Source organism: Necator americanus, chromosome II (genome assembly GCF_031761385.1).
Source record: "Necator americanus strain Aroian chromosome II, whole genome shotgun sequence".
Lineage (NCBI taxonomy): Eukaryota > Metazoa > Nematoda > Chromadorea > Rhabditida > Ancylostomatidae > Necator > Necator americanus.
The window spans coordinates 8,154,609-8,178,133 of record NC_087372.1 but is presented as its reverse complement, the minus strand read 5'-3'; the positions used below and the strand labels follow the sequence as shown (position 1 = coordinate 8,178,133).

General features: G+C 35.8%; 1 protein-coding gene across 5 annotated transcripts in view; it reads right to left on the bottom strand.

Moving 5' to 3' along the window:
- Window positions 1-23,525, bottom strand: part of RB195_017144 (uncharacterized protein) — a gene marked incomplete at both ends in the record, with an annotated part of 77,063 nt that overhangs the window by 12,901 nt on the left and 40,637 nt on the right. For all 5 annotated transcript variants that reach the window (XM_064184005.1, XM_064184004.1, XM_064184007.1 and 2 more), the window contains 3 exons: window positions 11,597-11,708; window positions 16,853-16,934; window positions 22,578-22,666. In XM_064184005.1, coding sequence (XP_064039885.1) covers window positions 11,597-11,708; window positions 16,853-16,934; window positions 22,578-22,666 — 283 coding nt within the window. The remainder of the gene's footprint in view (window positions 1-11,596; window positions 11,709-16,852; window positions 16,935-22,577; window positions 22,667-23,525) is intronic.

Sequence of the window (23,525 nt, the reverse complement as noted above, 5' to 3'; positions counted from 1 at the left end):
GCATGTTTATTTCTCATTATCGCAGTATCGCCTCAGCGGCTCTCCGAGGATCTCTTGGATCTTGAACAAGCGCAATCGAGTAGAAATTTTCATGTAGAGGATAGAATTAATTGGAGTAGATTTTCGTGAGAGAAAAGAATGATGAAAGAAAATTCATTAAAACCCTAACCGTATCGCATGACACATGTCAAACGCTCGATTTCGTAGCGAAGAGACATAGAGATACGAGATACGAAAGAAAAAACAAAGAACGAAAAAGATGACCGCCCCCACATCTATAGATCCACATAAAGTTCATCCGGTTGCAGGAAAAGAAGTGACACGAAAAGTAGGAGAGGAGAAAAAAAAAGACGAAACAGGAGTAGAAGATTAGCTGAGAACGATGGTAATTAAAGGCGTACTGAGATGGAGCCAACGAAAAAAAAGGAAGAGGGGAGTAGCAGCTTTCGTGTTCGTCGATGAGGACGAGTTTCGCTTTCAGTGGGACCTAAGGAGACGTCGATTGTTTGAAACTCGGCTAGTTCAAGACCTCTTTATGGGACCTTAATCAGTAGAAAATAGGTTTTAGAGAAGGTGCTTCGCTTATCTTTATTTAAATGAACCTCATAACGCGTCCCTAATGGGACCTTAATTACAGAGGGAAAAATTTTTGAAGTGTTTCGCTTATCTTTACCTTAATGACCTTCGTAGTACGTTATGTTTGGGACCTTAATTAGGAGGAAATGAAATTTCTACGGTGATTCTACCTAAATGTCCGTCACTATACGCCTAAAAGGCTACATATGCGTAGTGTAACCACCATTTTGAATTCATGGAAATTTTAAATGCGATTTTTCCGAGACGAGAAAAAGTCTAACCAACCAATCCAGGGGAATAGTTAGTGAGATATTGAAGAAGTGAAAGGATATGGATGTGACATCCCTGGAGATATCGGGGATGAAATGAAAATGATTGCTCGATGCTTGCCGCCGTGTTGACTGACATCTCAACTCGTTTGAGGAGGAATGAAACGAACGAACTCCTCAGCTTAACTCAACACGAACTCAACTCATGCACTCCTCTCTCTACTACACAAATCCCATAACGCTTCTTCTTAAGCCGTGTTATGATTGACTTCGTCCCGAAAAAAACCCCGTAGGAAATGGAAAACAAGCTGAAAATAGAGGAACAAGCTCTGCTTGTACGCAGCAATTATTAAAGGATTGTGGGTGGAAACAACAGCAGCAGCTGCAGCAGCAGCCAGTGAGTCCAGATGGTGGTGGTGGAAATCTATGGATGTCGCACATCCGACGACCGAATGTCTTCCTTTATTTTATCTTGCCGGTTCTGTTGCGCTATGTAAATATGAATTGTCTGACGACTACAAATATTAGAAAAAAAACCACTATTCAAATATGATACTGCCTTTGAAAACAAAAAGAACGACCGCAAGTTGCTAGTGAAGAAAAGTGCAAAAGGAGAGTTTCCATCAAATTTCGCCACACACAAAATGTTAGGATTCAAACTGGTGAAAGACCGGAAATTAAAGGCCAAATAAAATTTTTCACTACTGCTCATATTTACTTCTGACCGCACTGTTTCAAAAGTTGTTTTAGCTTAAAAATTTTAAAATTTTACATTTTTAGCGAGAAAGTAGAATTTCTAAACTTGCAATTTCTGGATGAAAAGCTCTACGACGGTTTTTTTGGCAGCATTTTTGAAAAGTTTCAATCCAAAGATAATGCCAAAAGAAAAAACTTTGCTTTTACCACTAGAACGATTATAATCTGATTTCAAAAGGTTTTCAGCGCTATCGTCTAGTTTTTTTTTTTTTTAAATTGTGATCCGATCTGCAGAAGCTTTTCCAAAGTAGTCTCGAACTCGTCGAAAAACTGGATGTTGAAGACAATTGGAAATTTCTCGATTTTTTCTCTGAATTTCCAAAAAAATACATTAATCATAGGATTCTTGTCCGATTCCAGTAAAAGTGTTTGAGGATAACTCGATCTTCATTCGTTTCTCTTCTTGGACTAAATAATGGGAGCACTCCAACTGAAAGGATTTTCTCTAGATTCAATTAAATTCTCACTGTAATTCTGAAGAACCCGGAGGGCATTTAGAGCCGCGTAAGAGGTCTTAGAGAATGTCAAATTTTCAAAGTTTTTGAGCCAGCCCTCTGTTCCTTCCAATACCTGAAGAATAAAACGTTGTTGGTATTCCGCGGCATGGAAAATCTCCTAGAAATATTCCTACAAACACACATCCATCCTGCTTTTCTTCACTGAGCAAAAAAAAGCTGCTTTCTACAACCGAAAGTATATTATAGTATATTATAGTACAGTATTAGTATATTATAGTAGATTTTTCTCAAAATTCCTCAGAATTCAGAGTTTTCTATTTCTAACCATTTTTAAAAGAAACTGTAGAACAGTAAGATTTTTGTTTAAAAAAAAATAGAAGTCATTAAGAACCAGAACTATGACACTTCTTTAAGGCCGTAGTAAATCAGATTTTCATTTCTAGACTATTACTAAAAATGGAAAAAAAAAAAAACTAATCTTAACCTTTGCTAAAACGTTAAAATCCTAACGGAAAAATTTTCACTTCTTAAAATTCCTAACTTAAAACGTCACATTAGATTAAGAATCATCTTCAAAATTCCTGGGTTCTCCTTAAAATTACATACCGATGGTAGACAAATTTTAAATCCCATCATATTTAGATGATTCCACTTCTGGACATTTATCCAGGGATTACCCTGACCGCACCCTTACATTAGTCATTCGTGTTCCAAAAGGAACGAAGGATTCTTCCAAAGTAAAGCTTTCGTGTTCGTTGCAGATTAACTGAGAAGTTATGGATGGAAATCTTCAGGAAAAATGAGCTTAGGATAGCTGGAAACGTTCCTTCAATGAATATGAATGATCTTCTAATGAATAGTCACTGGAAAAGCTGGGAATTTTTCCTAAAAAAAAACTTCCGTTCGTTTTCTTAAGAGGAAAAACAAAAAAAAAAACAAAAAAAAAAAAAAAAAAGGAACACCGCCCGGTATATAACTGCTCAGATCATTGCTCTTGAAAATATGAAAAAAAATCCTTCGGGCCGGACTACTCCCTACTTTTTTATTATTAAAAGTTTTTCTTCACCAGAAAAAAGATTCCTATGGGTTTTTTTTTTGGCAAAGGAGAAGCGGCCTCAGGAAAGGGAAAGGAGATATGAGGAGAGAAAAAGAGGAAAGAGAAGGAGAAAGAAGCAAAAAGAGAGGAAGAAGACTCTCTACCACTGAGGTTGAAATAATGCAAAACATTAAAAATGGCCACTAAACGACGACAATTCATAAATTGTTCATCCGAGAGAAATTGGCATCGTTTAGTGCCGATTAGATTTTGCCAATTTCACGTCCATACTATCCTATAAGGGCAAATAATGAGAAACAGCGGAAGTCCTTCGGCAAAAATCCTAGGAGCATAAAATAGCATCCTTAATCGACGGAAAAAGATTGTTAGCTACGTTAATTGGGCTGATTACGCATGACCATCCAGGAGTTTTATGAACGATCGCCAGGAGAAGGCGTGAGACATCCGTTGAGACATCGTTGAAATGAATCTGAACGAAGAGGGTCGACCGAGAGGCACCTGGGTGCCTGCTTGCCTCTTTTTTCGATTTCCCACGAGAGTGGACGTGTTCCACCTTAGCGGAAATGAAGTTAAAGAGAGACAGCGACAAGCGCACAATGGGAAACACAAACAACAGAAGTAACTAATCGTATTTGTGGACAAGAAAACTCGTACCGAACTCGCTGCAAACGAGGAGAGAGGAGCTGAGAGGATTTTGAGAAACTTTTGAGAACCCACAAAATTCGTCCTCTAGAGGTCCAGAAAGTGGATAAAGCACTTCTTGGCAAACTCTATTTTGAAAATTTCGTTAACGTCTTCCTAAGATTCTTAGAAGGAGACGAATTGGAGTTTGTGCGGACATAAAAATCTCGTGCAACGATCTTTTGATCATATTTACGTACGAAAAGATCTCCTAACGTTAGTTTGCGCTCCGTTTCAAAACATTAAGGTTAGCTAAGATTAGGAAAAGATCCCAGGAGGTCTTTTTTCCGATCCCAGGAACAGCTGGTCCTAAAGAGCACTTACAGTAAAAAAATCACAATATTTGAATGTACTCAACGCTACAAAGGTATTATCGCAAAAGTACGAAATTATTGTGAGTTTTTATGGAGTTCCACGATAAGATGAATGTTACCATTTCATATTTTGTCATGAAATGTTCCCTGTCTTTTTCGATCCCTGTAGAATTTTTTTTGGTAGAAAATTCTCGAAAAGAGGCAAATGTCTGAGAAATTAGTGGTAGTCCATGAGATTTTAATTAAGTAGAATAACTGGTAGATGTTAGTTTTCTGCATTATAGTTTATTTTCTTCTGTTCAGTAAGAAATTAGAGAAACAACACCCCGATGTAGTCTTTAACCTATCACTCAGTAGTTTCTTGGAGTGAAATGCTAATCGAAAAAATTAGCGCAAAAAATCAATACCCGTCAAATTAATGTTATGTAACACTGAAAGACAGCAACGCGTGCGAAATTACTGCGCGTGCGTCGCGGTTCACAGAGGAGAATGTATTTTTTTTAAATTCTAAAGGCGTCACGATTTGTTATCGATGAGGCACGTGAAGGTGAAGTGCATTTGTTTGTTTTGCACTTTGCGGACACAGCGTCAATATGTTTTTCGTGGACGATCTGATTCTAGAATTTTATGGATTCAACTGAGTTCAACTGAACACTGACATTTTCTGTGGAACAACGGCAGCGTCGCCCGTAACGCTAGCAGCAGACGTCCGGATACGGTGATGAGATCACAAAGGCGAAATAGGGGAATGGATATGGATTCCAGAAATGCTCCAGAATGGTTACATCAGAAGAAGTAAAACTTTCTGAAAATTAATAGAATAAAAGTAATTTTTCGACACAAGAAAACAATTCGGCCAAGATGTTCTCACTGATTTTGAGTTGGGAAAAAAAAATAAAAACTTACTAAAAGCTAGAAAAAACTGAGCTGAAAATCAGCGAAATGGAAATCTTCCAAAAATTCGTCAAAATAATTATATCAGAAGAGGTAATAGTTTTGAATTTTAATAAAATTAAGATAACTTTGCGGGTGGGGAGACTATTCATCTAGGACGTTTTTATGGATTTTGAGGCTGAAAAAAATTAATAGTTCACTGAAAACTAACTAGAAAATTGAACTAGAAATTATCATAAGCTAATTGATTATTAATTATGTGCTGCAAGAGTCCTGGAAGTTATATGTGTTACGGAAAAATACTACAAATCCATAAGCATAATGGACCTATTCGCTCTCAATACCGGCACCTACCGTATACCCCAATCGATAAGCTCATATCACTTTGAAAAACTGCTATGTCACTTTTACACTCGCTCACTTCTCATTCACTCAATATTTCAGGGAAAAAAGAATTTTTTGTTTCCACGGGATGAATTCCACGTGAGAAAGGACTCTCCGAAAAAAAAGAAGTGGAATTAAATAGTGTGCATGGACGACGTCAATGTAGACGTACGTGTGCGTGTGTGTGTGTGGATGATCACGTGATAGCGATTGTACAGTACACATTGGAAAGTTCGTCGAGCAAAAATCCTCATCTCACTTACCACAATGTAAATAGAGATACAAGGATCAGATGACTGCTAGTGCGAGACGGTGAGCGGACGAGTTTTATCGCAACGTTCGTGAGAAATTTTGCTGACGACGACGATGTACGACGTACGTGCTAACGTTATGTTATTAACGTATTGCGTGTGAACGGAACGAAATTACTGAAAGTCATGAAAACCCCCGTTTGGATCCGGCGAACAAAACTCGGACGAATTAGAATCGTGGATATTTTTTTTTTGCGCTGAAAGGAGGACACACAGCAAACACATCTACATACATACACACACGACGTTTGTCCTTTTCTGAGTGAGCGGGAAAATCAAACACTTGAAAGTCAGTCATCAAAGATCGCTCCGGAGGGAAAATGAGACGTTTTTTTCGATGCCGAGAAAAGATTTGGTGATATTATTCGAAAACTTCCATCGCATTAGGTCCTGCAACGATGACTCCCTCGTGATCAGGTAGAAGAAGGCTTCTTTGAAATGTATTTAGCAACTTTTATAAGTAGGTCCTGCAGCGAAGAATCCCTTTGATCAGGCGTCAGGCTCTATTGAAACGTAGAAATCTCGGAAATAGGGTTTTTTCCTTTAAGAACATGAGAAGCCGTAGAACTATTGTCGGATACGGTATTTTTTAGACCAAACAATGGAAAATTTCTCAAAGGAACCTTTTCGTTTAATTTTTCTGCGCTTGCATTTTAAAAATGATACCATCCGGGAATCAAGAAGTTGAAAAATTACTGGGAATTTTTTTTGGAAGTTTTTTGGAAGTATGCCCTCAAAATTTAGTAATGACTTAGTGCTCTCAAACCCTAAAGAAATAAATTCAAAATTTAATATAAAATGAATCCAAAAGGATCAAGACATATGTTTTAAATGATAGTGATTTTTGAGTAGAATTTAAAAAAATTAAAGTTTAAAACGCATTTTTTAAATTTTTTTTTTAATTTTTTATAGCTTGCTCTACTGTTCGTGAGAATTACTGCCCCGCATTTAAAATATCTTCTTGAATTTTTAAAGCATCGAAGTTTTTCGGTCACTAGAATATTCCTAATTCTGAAATCACAATTTCCCAATTGAATTTGAATGTCACACTTTCGAGTTTTTGAACTTTCTGAACTCATTCATTCACTCTCAGATTTTTCGAACTTATTCGATTGTTCGAACATTCATGCGTTCAATGTTTCTCGCTCCACCAGGACAGAAGATCGCCTATCACTCCAATTCCAATGTAGAAATACCTCAATCTTTGCAATAAGAACAGAAATGATCGGAAGCAATTCTGGAACTTCTGGCAACGTTCACTCAGGAGTCAGCGATGCGGAAGAGGGCAGCTGATGTGCCGTGAACTCTTTGGATAATGGGAACTCATGCTATTTTGTCGGGAATTAATTATTTCACACGTGCTTTTTGTCGGGAATTTCTTAATGGGACCGCCGGAGGCATCACGTTCATTATTTCCTAATTCTACGAGGATATCTAATAAAAATTCATTTTAAAAAATGAAAGAAAAAAGCAAATAGGACATGGCTTGTTTTCTGGCAATTATGCGCATGCATTATGGATTCTAAAGCTATGGAAACGTTGGAGAGAAAAAAAAACGGGAAGAAAAAACAACAAATGGACTAAGTGCTAAATTTCAGTAGATATTACACTAAGAGGTTAACAATCCTGACTGTCGCTTAAATTTGACTATCGACAAGTTGCAATCTCTATGCCAAGATTCAAGGAAGGCCGAACTTTCGCACTACTAAGAGGTTTTTTTCGGGATGATCTCAAGCGACAGGAATTGAACACTTCAGTGATTTAATAAAGTTTCGCTCCTCTACCTCTGCGCTAAGGAGCACTTGAGACACTTGAGATCAACTTCAGGAGTAGTTGATTTGTGAGCAGTAGCAGATTTGTTGTTTGACGTTTTAAGCTCAACTCAGGAATTATCAAAAATGTAGAGGTAAATATTTTTGAAGGTGGGGGATTTAATTATTGGGTTCTAATTAAATTTATGAGAATTTTCAGAGCTGTGCTTCTGAAATGATACCTGCCTGTACCAAAACGATCTTCATCATGCGGCTCTGAACGCTTAGACCTGACTAGTCAAACATTCGCAAATTTTTAAAGGTCGGCATTCGAATCGAATATTCGCTTTCATTCGAAAATATATGCGATTGATTTTGGTTTTTTGGTAAGCTGTAATGTATAGGCACATAAATCATATTTTTAATTTTTTTTTTAATGTGAAGTTATTATTAAATTTATATCTCAATACATTGATTCTAATACATTAAAAATTTTTTGAAGGCGAAAGTTTTTAGCCACCCATTTTATTTCGATAATCCTTACACGTTAAGCGTAAAGCACCTGTTTTCAAACATTCCTTCCCAGGAAATAATGAAATGAGTGAAAAAAGGGAATATACGGTATGCAGTGGTGTGAAGATGAGCAAAGAAATTCCACGTAAATCATAATGTTGAGAATTTTCCACGATTTTCTCTTTTCTTCCAGATAAGGTCCGGTGCACATATGTACGTATTTAGCTGGACAAATTTTGTACAATGTTTATAAAAGTTTGAAATCTTGAATGAAACAGCAGAAAAATCCAGCGGATGAGTATTGCGGAAGGCGTAGGCGGTGAATTAAAGTGGAAAGCGTGGGCGAGGCAGAAACAATGGCGGAATGGCCGAACGGAAATTTTTCATCTTTTTCCACTTTTTTCGATTTTCATTCAATTTTCCCATCTTTGAGAATTGACGTAGATGAGAGAGAAAGTTAATTCTTGTCTTCATTCCTAGGTTTATGTTCAAGTGGATTCAAAGAGGCTGCTGGTCATAAATCATAAATAAGGAAATCCGAGCATATTTATCAGAAACTATTTATAAAATTAAAATATTTCCTTTCAAAAAATCCCAGGAAAAAATGACAACAATGGTTTTAAACATTAGGAAGAACTCAATTCGAGCCGATAAGAATATTTAGTTGAGAGATTATCGCAAGCGCGTTACTCCCTCCCGTGGAAAAAGGAGTTTGTGAGGGTGTTTATGAATTTTTAAGCGGTGAAATATTGAGGATTTTCATAAGAAACGTCCGTAACGTCAAAACGAACCGAAAAAAAGAAAACGAAATGAGAAAAAAAAGCGCTCCGCTAACGCTGCTCGTCTCGTTCTCATCGAATCGCCGGGGGCGGCGGGTGAATTTCGCATTTGTCTATGCTCACTCTGTTGAATACATCGTAATCAACGAACTTACACACACGACACACACGACACACATAGAGAATTACGCCGTTGCTGCTGATTTCCCTATGCAACGAACAAATTAGCAATTTTTCCTCGGTTACGCGATGGTGGGAAAAAAAATGGAATTCCATGCGAAAAACAACGAATAAAGTAGAATTCGAATTGAATTTTGACCTAGAAAGATTCGAGAACTATAGCTAATTTCTTAGTTTCTTTCACCTATTTATTTATTCGTTCATTTATTTATTACGCCGAATGACTTGCCAAAAGTTTTGATTTCTCTTTCTTTCTGCAGCTACACATTCAAATTCAAACAAATTAGCACTTTTCTTCGGATACAGGGTAAAAAGAATGAAAATCCACGAGGTAAACAAAAGAAAGAGCACGATTTGAATCAAATTAAGGAATCTATGGCTAATTTCTTTATTCCTTTTATTTTCTTCGGATACAGAGTGGAAAAAATGGAAACCCCGGAGAAAACAACAAACGGAGAGCGATTCGAATCGAATTAAGGAATCTATAGCTAATTTGCCTAATACTTTTGTTTATTTATTTATTTAATTATTTATTTACTGCGCTCAATGGCGTGCCAAAAAGATATGACGAGGTAAAGGATGAATAGAAACAAATTTAGAAAATATCTAGTGAAAAATCAGTAAAGAGAATAAACAATGGCCAGGGATTAATCCCGAATGCGAAATTCACATTTTTTTCGCCAAAAAATGATCTACATCCTTGAAGAAGAGGCAATTTATTATCTGTTATTTATTTATTTATTTATTTATTTATTTATTTATTTATTCAGTTAATCAGTGCGCTCGATAGAATGCTACATGAAATAGTTACTAGGTTTCAAAAACTGAAATTTCTCGTAAACAATGTATTGAATTAATAAAGACCTTGAGTGGGAATAGTATTTTTTCAGAGGAAAAAAAAAACAATTTTTTGAAAAGAAAATTCAGATGAACTAGTGGATAAGAAATAAATGCGAGCTAATCTGAGAAAATGCTGCAAATTTTGTTCTCTGTCAACTCGGTGAATCTTTTTAAAGTAATAACTTGCAATACTTCTATTTTTATATCATATTATGTATTACTGTATATCTTGGTGATGTTGTAATTTATTATACATCGTATTCTTTAACATTTAGAATTTGTTTGTTTGTTTATTTATTCAAATTTCGCTCCAGAAATGGTCCTTCGAAATCTGAACAATAGAAAGCAACGCTACAGTAGTCAGGAATATCTACAGGAATAAAGAAAAAATTATTTCAGGGGTTTTTTTCCTTCATTGAAACGCAACAACACAGGCGCCGATGTGAACATTTTATTTTCCCCAGAGCAAGAGTTTTTCCCTCGTTTCTGGAACAGCAACGTAAAGTGCAACTCCATTCGAGGGATGAACTGTGCTAATCCCTTTGGGATCCCATTTGTTGAAAAACGTCGAGCAATATTTTTGTCTCGACTCAATTTTTGTGTAGAACATAAATCCGGAAAAATGTTTCACTTCCTCAATAGAAGTATTCGAATTTCGTTGTTTGAGCATTATTTCTCCTAAACTTTTCTTCCGAATTTTCTAAAAACTGTCTCCGGTTTTATTACGTTTGTTACCTCTCGTTAATATCACCCTGTTCACCTTTATCTGTCTGTTTTTTGTTTGTCGGTGTGTATTTATGTGAAATTATCGGTAATTTGGCTCATTTATGAATATTCACCAATTTTTTTGATTTGAAAAATTGTCAACTCTACGCTAAGGTAGGGATTCTCCATAAAATTCCCTTATAATCCTGGGTAGTACCGCCGTATACTCGGCCGTGGTTATGTCCACACAGATGTCCGCAACGCGTTCACAGTAATATGTATCCAGGCACTTTTTCTATTTGATACACACCCTTCCTGCCTTTTGCTTTGCACATACATGGGATGTTTATCAGTGTCATTTGGTGAAACAAAAAAAAACATAAACGTAAACACGCAACGTATGGGAGAAACATAGGTATGGGCATTAAAAAGTCTTTTTCTTCCAGAAAAAAACCCTAGTATCAAGCTTAGAATTTTAACTTTTTTTATTATAGCAAGCTTTAAGCTTAATTTTATTACTCTACGCTCTAGGCCCAGCTGATAAATAAGCGTTAGTTTTTTTCCGCTCAAAAACATTAAATAATTCTTCTAAAATTCATGTATAACGATAATATCATTTTACCCGGTTCGAAATAATTAAATTTTAAAATAAATTCCAGGAGGATGCCTTGAAAACTCAGCCAGTACTTTGATGCTACGCTACTTATGTATATACAACGACCACGCCGCAGTTTCTAAAACAAAAGAAGGAAGATAAAGGGAGTGAATTGCAGTGGACGCGTCGCGGTCGTCTGGGTAAACATAAGTGTCAATGAATTCGTTTTAATTCTATTATATCACCTCTCTTCCTTACTTACATGTGTAGATAACCAAGTTTTTCTTTACTAGAAAATAATTCAACCACATATCCACAATAACTCCCATCTTAATGCTAATTTGACAATAAATACGTAATCCGTTCATTTCTCACCCTACCCGTGTCGATAGAGGAAACGGTAACCGATACGTATTTCTATTTATCTGCTTGTCACATCAACAATTATTCACTAAACTTCCCATTTTGCATTTTCTATCTCTTTCTCCCTCTATAATCCTCTCTATCCTCTCCATTATCTTCGTCGGACCTACCTCCGGACTAATAGGTCGACCGTCGTTCAATTTAGCAAGATATGTGGCCAACTCCTCGTCGATGTTCACCAACGAAAGATCTGTCTGTACCGTGGACGACGCGGTTCCAGAACTGGAAAGAAAAGATGTTTGTTTGGAGAGAATATTTAGAGTTTTTCTTGTTTTTTTTTCCTACACTAATCATAAAACCCTTAGATAAACTAACGAACAATATTAGAAATTGGTAAAAAAATTAGAGTTGGGTCCGGTAAAAAAGGATTTTTAGTCCTGAAACAGAAACTGGGAAACATCAACGATTATGATGAGCTCCGACAATCAGACCCTAACTGTCAAATGCAGATCCGGAGATGTATGAAACCTGAGAATGAGAGTTGGCGTTTTTTTTTATCAGATGACAAAATCCTCGTGAAAAATTCCTCATTCCAGAAAAATGTCGGCTCGAAAAACCGTAAATAAAAGGGTTTGGAGCTTATCCGCTATCTTATAAATGTCATTTTTCCAGCAAATTGAGAAATTTTCTAAGACTTTTTCCTGATTGAAAAATAGAAAAAGGAAGAAGACGTCAGGAAATTCCCAATGAATAGATTTTATGTGAAAATCCGCTGGTAAAGGACTTTTCACACATTCTTTTTCATTTCAAGCATTTTTGTCACCTGAACATAGACAAAGAAGTTGAGGAGGTTAAATTTCTACAATTTTTCGCAGTGTAGATTTGAGAAATTAGGGTTAGAATAGGATTTTGAGAAAGAAATGCTTTCTGGTGAGGAAAAATAGGGTATGAGGGAGATAATAAGGCAGAGACTATCGACATTAAATTAAACATTAAAGTTAAATTAAATTGAATTAGGTTAAATTAGATTAAATTGAAATTAAAACACTAAATTGCACTAAAATTTTAATTTATTTTTAATGTTCTGAAACAATTCCTAGTGCTTTATTTTAATTCATTTGAACTGAAATTTAATTTCCAACTATGCTATATGAGTAGATGTCGCTAAAATCAAATGTTAAGGTTTCGAACAAGAGTAGAATTTTCTGGAAAATATTTTCAGACGCATATCTGCCGGCAAATGTGCCTTAACACCTGGATTAATTCTGATTAGAAGCAGATAGCGTTAGATGCCGAAAAAAAACACTTTTGAACACCTGCACCATAAAATGACAGTACAGCTGTTTCCGTTCGTTACCGTAACCATGGTGTTTGTGTGTGTGTATAAGAGCCGGTGACAAGAAGAAGAAGAAGAAGAGGAAGAAGAGGAAGAAGAGGAAGAACAAGAGGAAGAAGAGGAAGAAGAAGAGGAAGGAGAAGACGACGAGGAAATGAGGCCAGGCAACTGAGAATTTCGTTACGAGACGTTACGGGGTCGCCGCCTGACGACGTCCAAATCTCATTTCACGGCCCGTTATTCATCCACGAATGCGCTAAGAATGTGAACTAATTAGCCTTTTCAGGGGCGACCACGATAAACGAACTGCCACGGCATATTTTTCGCGCTGGAGGAACGTGAGGAACATTCCATGAAAATCAACAATTTTCTCTACGTATAGAATAACAAGAAATATCAAGAAATGGGAGCTACGTGTTACAGTACGCCGGAATTACAGTATATCCAACAATTTTCATCAGTTTTTTCCTTCGTTAAATACTAGAAAAGACAAAAATCCATGCAACTAACACATTTCTGTATAAAACTAAAAATCGGGCGAAATTTCAGTGTGCTCTGCTGTTTCTTTTCTTTCTGTTTCATGGCACATCTATGCGTGTTTTCGAGTAAATAAATAAATATCAGAGAAAAAAAGATAATATGGACATTCATTGCCAGTAGGACAGGTGACAAGGACTTGAACGTCTTCAAGTACTAATCCACAAACTTTTTGACAGATTTTCCACAATTTTTTCTGAGAGCAGATAGTTTTCATACATGTCTAATTAGAACTATTTGTGGAAATTGGTAGTATTCCTATTGGTGGAAATTATCCGAGTTAATTGTTCTTTTCTGACAAATGTCAATTGCTAGGATTTTCGATTATTGATTTTTGCTCACAAATCGTGTGAAAGTTGTCCAGATTCATAAACTATTAAGGTAATTTTTTATTGTAATTCGCATTTCGAATTTCAGACATCAAATATACAGCTTTTATGGACCTAGTGTATTTATTATGGTGAAGTATTATTGTTTATTGTTTATTAGTTGCAGATCTTATTTAGAAAGGAAAAACACAAAGTTGCATGATAAACTCCGCCCAGTTAACCTTCAAGAAGCCAGTGAACGTCCAATGTCAACAAAAACATGAAAAAAGAAAAGCGACTTGAAAGAATTTCAAAGTTGTAATAGACTCCCCCCCCCCCCACGTATGCATGTGTTGCTTGATGTTCTTTTACATCGCTTCCGTTTCTCTCAAGTTTTCATGGAATCGCACCTCCTTTAAGATCGATTGATTGATTTTTTAGGTTAAATTCTACAGAAATCGCGCTCTGATGTCTCGTTTTTATAGGTTTTATAGTAGCTGAATGAGCACAAGCGTAACGTTCAAAAAATAAATTTAAAAGAAATAAATCTGAGAAAACCCCACTTATTTCATTAAAAAATTCCTAAAAAAACCCTTAAATTACTTTGTCACTTTGAGATCTGATTATGAGTTTTAGGTTATTATCTGGAGTTTTTTTTAATAATTTGATTTTCTTAACCTTTTAAAATAATCCCAACTAAGTGAAGTGATTTTTATAACAAAAATGATAGAATTACACAAATAAAAGGAGTGTAGTCGATTTCATGATTATCGATGTGATTTCCCCTCCCCCTCTCAAAAAAAAAAGGATTTAATTGCCACTGACGACTAAGTCACAAGCGGTTGCTGAGCTACGAATGGTGGTCCTGAGCGGAATGATTGATGAGTGCATGAAAATCCTCTGAGAATTTCAGCACTATCTGAATTTTCGAGGAAATTGTGAGGAAGTTGGTCAACCTCTGAGAAAAAGAAGGAAATTAACTTTTAGATGGGAAACTATCATTGTCAGTAGGAAAAAGCGATGACAACTAAGGAGAAACTCTTAGAAACGTTTTTATTTCTCTAGATTAAATTTTTGGGCCAAAATGTATGTGCTGAGATAGATGTTGCTGGGATACAAATGCATGTGGGAAGTGGGAAATGCAGAAATAATCCTAGAAAAAAGAAAGGAAAGTTCGATAATTTGCAAAAAAAAGACGGGAAATCAAAAAGGAAGCACGCACGAGGATTTTGCAGAAATATAAGCAATACGGGGTGAAGAGGGCTTAAGGGCACTTTTTTGTGAGGTTCAATTTAATGTATTAATTCCAATTTTGTTCTTATTTTATTTTTATCCATTCATTTTTATTTTCTTATTCATTTATTTACTACTTTTTATTTTTTCATCTTATTTTTTTTAAAAGTCATTAATCACTTTCCTCATAGAAATCACCAATCCAGAAGATTGCCGCAAAAAAAAAGCTGAAAAAGTAGTTAAAAAAAACGGGATGATGTCAAAAAATTGGAAAAACCCCGTAAAATCAAATAGATGCAGGACTCAGTGGGATCAAATACTAGAAAAATCCCGTGGAATCATAAATCTCAGCTTATTGATCGCTTTGGGGCCCTTTATTAGAATGGGATTTCTCGATGAATGCCTAAAAAGACATGTGTCCGATGTGGATCATGCGGAAATTCGGAGCGAATAGCGGATGAGGACCCGACTTCGAGCCGAGGTATAAAGTAAGTGTACTGCGAGGGCTTTTATCGGAATTCATTGGCTCTTTCTAACGTCCTCCGAGAAAGATGAGCGAAATGATCCACGATGAGTGACGACCCTTCGCTTGCACCACAAAACAATTGAGCCTCTTTGAGGTCCGTCAAAGATGGAGAAAAACCTCCTCCTTTAACCACACTCATAGCATAGCTGTCTGTACAACCGCGGCGGTATGCCGGTGACAAAAATTGATAAGCGAAAAAGAATAAAATTGAAAAGATTCGAAAAAAAATGGCTTTTCTTCCCATTTTTCCAGCAATTTTCGCATTTCATTTCTGGAATTTTTGAAATTTTGCAGGATTTTCCTTTTTTTTTTCGCGGATTTCCCCGTTATTTCTACTCGTCCATGATTAATCAGGTTTTTGTTATTGCTAATCAGCATATAGCCTCAGATTCGTCGCTTATTAGTTAGTCATTGTGTCCCGAAACGAAAAACATGGTGGCGATGACGAAAAAAAACCACTTCTTTTTCAAAAGAATCGCTAAGAAGTGAGGAACGAAAAAAAATTGAACAGATTCAAAATGCAGCGGTTTTTCTATTCATTTTTTGAGAATTTTTTCGTCGTTTTTTTTCAAATTTATAACTTCGAATCCTTTTTTTCTTTTACAGTGAATTTATATTCATTAGTCACCTGATTTTCATGTTCAAAGCGTCAAAAGTTCCTTATCGCGCTCATTTTTCGTTTCTACGTGAATTATTTACGGAGCGACGGGCAAAATCCTTGTTCTCACAAGAAGAGCCACGTGCTGGACAATCACGAAGCCTTTAAACTTCAATACGCCAACAAAAAGCATGATTTTGAGCAAGTAGAATTGTTATCGTCAGATAATAAAAAATCAAAATTATCATCTATCTTTTATCTTTTATTACGTTCATATTTTGCCCCTATGCGATCACGTGCCTTCTTGTGGTCTCTCAGGAAATTCCGAATTATTATTTCGCCTTATTTTTAGAGTTCTCATAACATTTCTGTTTTTCGGATTACTAAATTAATTTGATCAATTGGAAATCTTTCCAGTGTTCTTGTAGACAAAAATTTTTCACTATTGAATTTTCAATCTTTTTTTCCTAAATTTTTTCGAACGTATTTGAAGTGTCGAATGTTCGAAAGTTTTTCCGGAATGGATTCTCGGAACATAAATTAAGACGAGACATTGAAAACCCCTTTCGGGAAACAGATGATGATTTCAGATATTTCCCGTTTTTCTCATTTTTTTCCGTTTTCCCGGAGATTATGAATGTCGCTGGAAAATGTTGATTAATCCACGTGCACATTAAGGATTAAGGTTTCGTCCTATGAAATCCCTGACTAAGTAACAACTTTAGGAAAAAGGAAGAGGCTTAGGCATAGGGAACGTATTCCAGGACATATATTTTGTATTCTACAGGACTCCTCTGAATCCATCCTAAGATTTTTGTACAGTAAAATTTTGCTGCTAATTATATAAATATCACGTTAGCGAACTTCATGATTCTCTGAAAATTTCACCTTTCTCCTTGTTCTCCTTCTTCCCTTACGGCCAAATTCAAGGAGAATTCCGACGACAACGTGTCCTCGTCGAAGTTGATCTCTGAAAAAAAATCTACTAATTTATTTACTAGTTATAAAGATATTTTTAGTCTCAGCACATAACTAAGCAATGTCCTGGAATCAGATTTTCCCTCAATTTTACTGACAACTAACTGAAAAAATCTGGAAAAAAAGCAGAAATAATACTGGTATCTGGAAATATCTGATAAACCCCTGAAATTCGAATATCTCATGCAAGTAGATATATATTTTTGTTATTGTAAACTTTCCTGTCACTTCTCGAGAAGAAAAATTCTCAAAGTAGAAAATAGTAAATTTTTAAGGAATTATTTCCTGCTTCATATATTAAATATAAGTGGAGGGCGATCACCACCGCCAGTACCACAGAATGGAGAACTTTGGGGAGGGTTGGTCCCACGTCCGCCGCCGGGTTCATTTGTTCATGGTGCCGAGCACTTTTTTTTTTCAAAGAAATTTCACAAAAAAAAGGAAAAGTAACGAGAAGTGGAATTTTTCAACTGCACAAACCTCTGTCTGCTGCCTTCTTAATAAATGAGGAAATATGCGGCTGTACGAGAACTGGTCTTTCATCATAATTCAATGATATTTTTCCTTAGTTTCACTCAAGAAAATTATAGGTAGGTTTTGCAGAATTGTGGAAAGGTTGCGGTAAAAAGGAGAACCTTTTTTTTTTGAAGAAAAAAATCACAATCAGCTGTATTTAATTTAATCAATTCTTGGTTCATATTTAAATAAATTTTTGCACTTAAAGAAGATGAAATGAACAGATAAGATAACCAGAATCACAGCTAATCCCACAGAAGACTGACTGATGGAATTTTCCAGAATCAGAGATTAAACGACTTAGATGAACACACACACACACATGGGATTTATCAAGTAATTAAATCCGATTCTAAAAGGATAAGAGCTGGAAAGCTGCAGAAATTTTCCGCAGCACGTCTGTCAAATAAATGTCCTTAACCGTAGAGCATAAGCCGTTAACTGCATAAGTTTTCACAGTCACATGCTGGGATGAAAAAAAGAAACAGCTGGAAACTGACATTTGACGCAATTACCGACAAAAACACCACAATTTCGCACACATACATCACACTAAATTCAAATAATAATAATAATATAGCAAATAAATAATAATAATAAATAATAATAGCAATAGTAAACGTTATAATAAGTAGTAAAAACACACACAGACAGAAATAGATATATGAATATGAAAGAGGTGGAAAGCGTCAGAATATGTCCGAGGAGAGAACTAACGAATCGCCAAACATGTCACATTCTATCATTTACTCATAGCAACACGCCTTATATGTTATGACAACTCCAAAGCCTTCGAAGGAATTGCATTCAAATATTTGACGAAAAAAAAAAAAACACATACACACGGAAGGACTTTTCAATTTGATTTCACCAAGATTTTTTCGAGGAATTTTGCAGATAAATTCAATTCTTTCGAAAAACAAAAGCTGTATTTAAATGATCGAATCTGCACTCAGCACATCTGCACAACAATTAGCAGGAAATCCGCGATAAAACATCGTTATCATTATTATTATCGTTGCACTTTCAGTTGAAAGATAAATGAAGAGCAGATGCTGCAGAAACAATAAAAAAAAGTGTCAACCGATTACTATTTGTTACATTTTGCAGCAAAATTATCGTTGCGAGAACTGGCCCCCACGATAAAGAAAAGACTCTTCTATTCACTGTTCACTCGCTACTAAAGTGTATTTTAGATCAAAACGCTGAAAGATAACAAAAGCCGAGACCGGAAATAGAACCCTGATGTAGAAAAATAGATGGGAACTACTTCGGGATTAGTTCTCGTGCTATCAAGACTTGGAGGTAAAGGAAATAAAATGAAGATAGCGACCATTCCGCTCAAAAATTTCCACTTCTATTCAGAGAAGGGAAGGAGCTTCTCCAGCAAATCTGCTCTGTTTTTGGGAAATTTCTGACAAAGGAGATTTCACCAAAAAAAAAATGTTACGGTGCTCAGCACTGTCGTAGTACGTGCCAAAGAATATTAGTTTAGAGGAAATGGTAGTGTTTAGCTTTTTTTTCTTTGAAAATAATTCTAGGTTAATACATGGCAAAAAAAAATAGAACGGTAATTCATGGGAATGGTCGCCTTTAAAGAAGTGTGCAAACGAATGAATCTTCTCCTCAAAAGAAGAGAATTTTTCAAAGTTCTTCAGGGAAAAAAAGAATGCCTGGAGCCGTGTTTACGAGAACTAGCCAACTAAAGAAAAGAAAAAGTGAGTCAATACTCTATAATATCTAATTATTCGTATAAGAAAACACATGTTGACGTTCATTTATTGCATCCGAATAGTAAAAATTATCGAGAATCGCTTCAAAGAGCATTTTCTTCATTAGAACCAGACATATTGGCTTATTTTACAAATTTTACTCTAAAAAATCGAGAAAAAAACTATTTGGATGATAATTGTGGGTGGTTAAGGTTCCTATGCTCGTACTCTATACATATTTGTCCATTTGAGGATCAATCCGATGGAGATAAAACCACTACGCACTTCTCCACTTCTTTTTCCCAATTGTGCTTCCAAATACTAATTATTTAATTTTTTCACTTTACTTAAAGTATAATATTTGGTGGATTTGCTGACGTAACGTCAGTGCAATGGTGTTTCGCTAAGGGACCTAACCGATTGTTGGATAAATATGTCCAGCGCTCGGACGGTACGATGTTTATTTCAGTTTCCTGACGGAATTGATGAGATTAAGCGAATCAATGTGATTAAAGGCTGACAAGTTTTTGTTGGGGTTAAAAAAACTCAGACCTATTTATCCGCCAGAACGCGTTTATTCAGTTGGATAAATCCGTATCGGATACGGGCACTGGATTTTTCAAATGAAACACTGTAATAATTGTAGAAAAAAGGAAAAAATGAAGTTTTTGATGTTTCCGAAAATTTACGGATCATTGCACGGTGAATATTTGACATTTAGCCTATGGCCCACGAAAAACAACATAACGTGCTCGGAATACGATCCGCTGCTCTAATTAACATCGCTCCACTTGTCTTAGCGTCTGCCATACGACACTACGCCCACTACTGATTATGCGGAAAAATAATGAGCCAGGATCTTCTATAATGAAAAAAAAATGGAAAATTTGGAAATATTGGATGAATATTTCTACACACACCTTTAAAGTACAGTAAATCTACAGTAATCCGATCATCTGTAATCTAATCTGTAATCTACAGTCTAAAAAACTATACACCCACGTATTATACAAATTACTAGTAAAATCTTTACACTATTAGGGAAAATTTTTTCAACTGACAACTTATTTTGAGAAAATTATTGTAAGCGTCGAGTACGGGTTAGGAAAAATCACATAATACAGTGAGCAGGTTTTTTCCTATCTTCAATAGAATATTTGTTTAATTATAACCACTTCGCGCCATAAAAAGTAGGAAAAGGTACCGTGGTATTGAACAGAAATTTTTCCAGGAGTTTTCAGCAAAAGTAAGCAAATATTCGTGGTAGAGTTATAAAATTGCAATCTTTGGCTTTTGAATTCTAGAAATTTCTGCGATTTTCCAAGTCCATAATCCGATAAATAATTCTTAGGAGACTAGAGAAATTTCATAAGGAATTAAGTAGTAAAATATTCCAAGAAATATAAACCGAAATATTTTCTATAATAATTATCGAAGAATTTTTGGAGATTTAGAAAGAGTTTGCTTTCCGGTTTCCGGAGTGCAAAATTATGTACAACGCGCTGTCGGGCGCATATTTCCCTTTGAATTTCTTGCCGAATGCGCTAAAATAGCAATTTCCTGACTACGGAATAATTTCCGGTTTCTGGAAGTCTTAAGAGATTAAAGAACGTCCGAAAAAAACCTTCTCCACAAAGACGAACGACTGTCAATTGGGGCACGGATTGACAACGGGGCGCTGTATCGCAAAAATAAGCTCTATAGAAAAATGCGAACCTGTAATTGACGGAATTGTCAGTTAGTTACGCCAGAAAAAAAAAATTCGTTCAAAAAAACATTTCTATTTTACGCATAGCTACATAGCAGCATAGAGGAGTTTACAATGGGGACCAGTTATCGCTGGGGAAACAATTGAGGTCTATGATTTTTTTCAAAAAGGGATTCGAAGAACTTCAAAGCAAAAAAAAATGTGAAGGGCTCTCTTCAGTGCAAACGGAAGGCACTTTGAAAAATTGCTTCAGCGAATTATTTATTACATTTTTAACCGATAAACTATTCATTTTGACTACCTTTTTCCTAAACGAAGTTAGCTAAATAAAATTATGGTTCGAATTTCGCGCCATACGAAGCGATCGTAGGTGACGAGAATCGTCGCTGTATTGAAACTTCGCAAAACAAAATTTTTCAGTTGTCAGTTGAGGGGAGGAAAGCGTTCTTCAAGGAGAAAACAACGCTTGAATGCCGGAAACTGCGCGCTGCTCCACAACAACGTCGAGGAAAATTTAATCCACGAACACAGATGAGACCCGTTGCGATGCTATAAGCGAAATAAAAGACACGTTTCAGCTATACGTTATTTCTTTACGACCGACGACGACGACGACGATTGTTCTATGGCGGTAATTCCGAAAAAAAAAATATGATTGTATGCTAGAATATCCGTGACGATCCGAGAGGACCATATGAATCTGAAAGCGGTTGTTTTTTCTATTTTAGGCACTCAAGGGATAAAAGAGATGAAAGTGAGGGTGGAGATTTTTCGAAACGAATACATCCACACTATTCTTTCTCTGATTGATGGATACTGATAATTTCGATGCTATTTTTGCATCGAAATTCCAATTAATTTGCTGGGTGGAATAGTAGCAGCTGTTTTTTTTCGCGTTGAGTTGTGGCTCCGAAGATTTCCATCGGCATTATGTATAAAGGTAACCACATGAACAAAGACACATAAGAATGAGCAAACATAAAAAATTCGATGAATTTGAAATATTCTATTCTGACGAAAGTGAAATTTTTAGTGAAAAAAGGAGTTGGAGTGGAAAACTTCACCGAGCTACTCTAGGAACCATCTAGAATTTATTTAATTATTACTAATTTGTAGGGAATATTTTTTATTTTAGTGTCATGTACGAAAAGTAGACGTGAGCACTCCTGGATTTCATCCTAGAAGTAATGCCACAAAGCCTTAAATAATTATTGTTTTTGTTTATTCATCTTTTATATTATTTGGGACAAATTTAAAATAATATTCTTGCGAGATAGAACGAAATCATTAGAAAAAGAATATTTATTGTTCTTGTTTAATCCTCTTTTATATTATTTTACGTATTTGCTTATTTTCAGCTTGAATTTTTGAATTTCCAAGGACCAACTAGATATGAAGATCTTTGCGACCATTTTTACAATTAGCATTTATTTATTGCTATTTTTATTTACTGTACATTGTTCCTATTGTTGTTTACTATTTACAATACGTGCTACGTGTAGTTTCATTAAGCTTATATGTACTTCTCTTTGAGGCGAATGAAATGTCTAGGTGTTTTTTTTACTACTTATTTTACTTATCCACAATTTAACTAACAATTTAAGAAATAAGGTTTCTTTCATACCTACTTATTTACTTCTCTGTAATTTTTCATTTCTCCTAAGAAAAAAATCTAAAAAAAAACATATGGAAAACATACGACTGCTCCTTGATAACGGTAGATAATGATCCAGAACAATTGTGGAGATATTGTCATCGAAATCAGCCAGGTCTTCTGTTTGATTCGATCTGAAACGAATACGAGATGAAGTATTCAACTGTACTGTACTGTACTGTTACTATATTGTGACTGAGGGCACCATCAGATAATTTATCGCTCTGATGGAGCGATATTGAAACGTTAAAATGCCGCGAGTTGGAGCTGAGTCAGAACCACGCTATTAGGGATTTGAAATTCGCGGCTAACCGGACAGAGAAGCGAGTTACGACCGTAAATCACGAATCACAGAAGATAAGAAGTTCTACTACCACTTTCACTATTATTATTATTATTATTATTATTATTATTATTATTATTATTATTATTATTATTATTCTACTATTACTCCACTACTCTGATTCTACTTCAACTCCAAAACCCTCTAAACACACTCCACGCCTTCTGATCCCTCCCGCTAGCCCTTTTCTCCCGGCCACACTTCGAACACCTCTACAAAAAAGTAGGAAATAAACTTTTTTTGAGGATTTTGAGTTGAGTCAGTCATCCTGGCTGCCAAGGGCCAGAGATCCTTCTCTCCATTCTTCCTTCTCTTTTCTCTTTCCTCTTTTCTCTTTCCTTTTCTCGAGAATTCTCACCAGAAACCTAAGCACTGTGGTTGAGTTTAAGGATAAATATAAGGTAATTCGTTATGCCCCAAGGTATCGAAGTTGGAAGAAAATGATGATTAGCAGTTTTATCCCTAAAATTACTATCCAGAGATTAAGGTGTTACGACTCCATTTTTCAGATGACGCTTTTCCCGCCAATTTCCTGAATTTTTCACTCATCGGCGAGGGTGCACATCCATTATTTCAATTTCCACCGGTTCTATTTTGAAAGCTTTCTCCTACAGGAACTTTCATTCCGGACAATCCAGGCCGATTCAGGG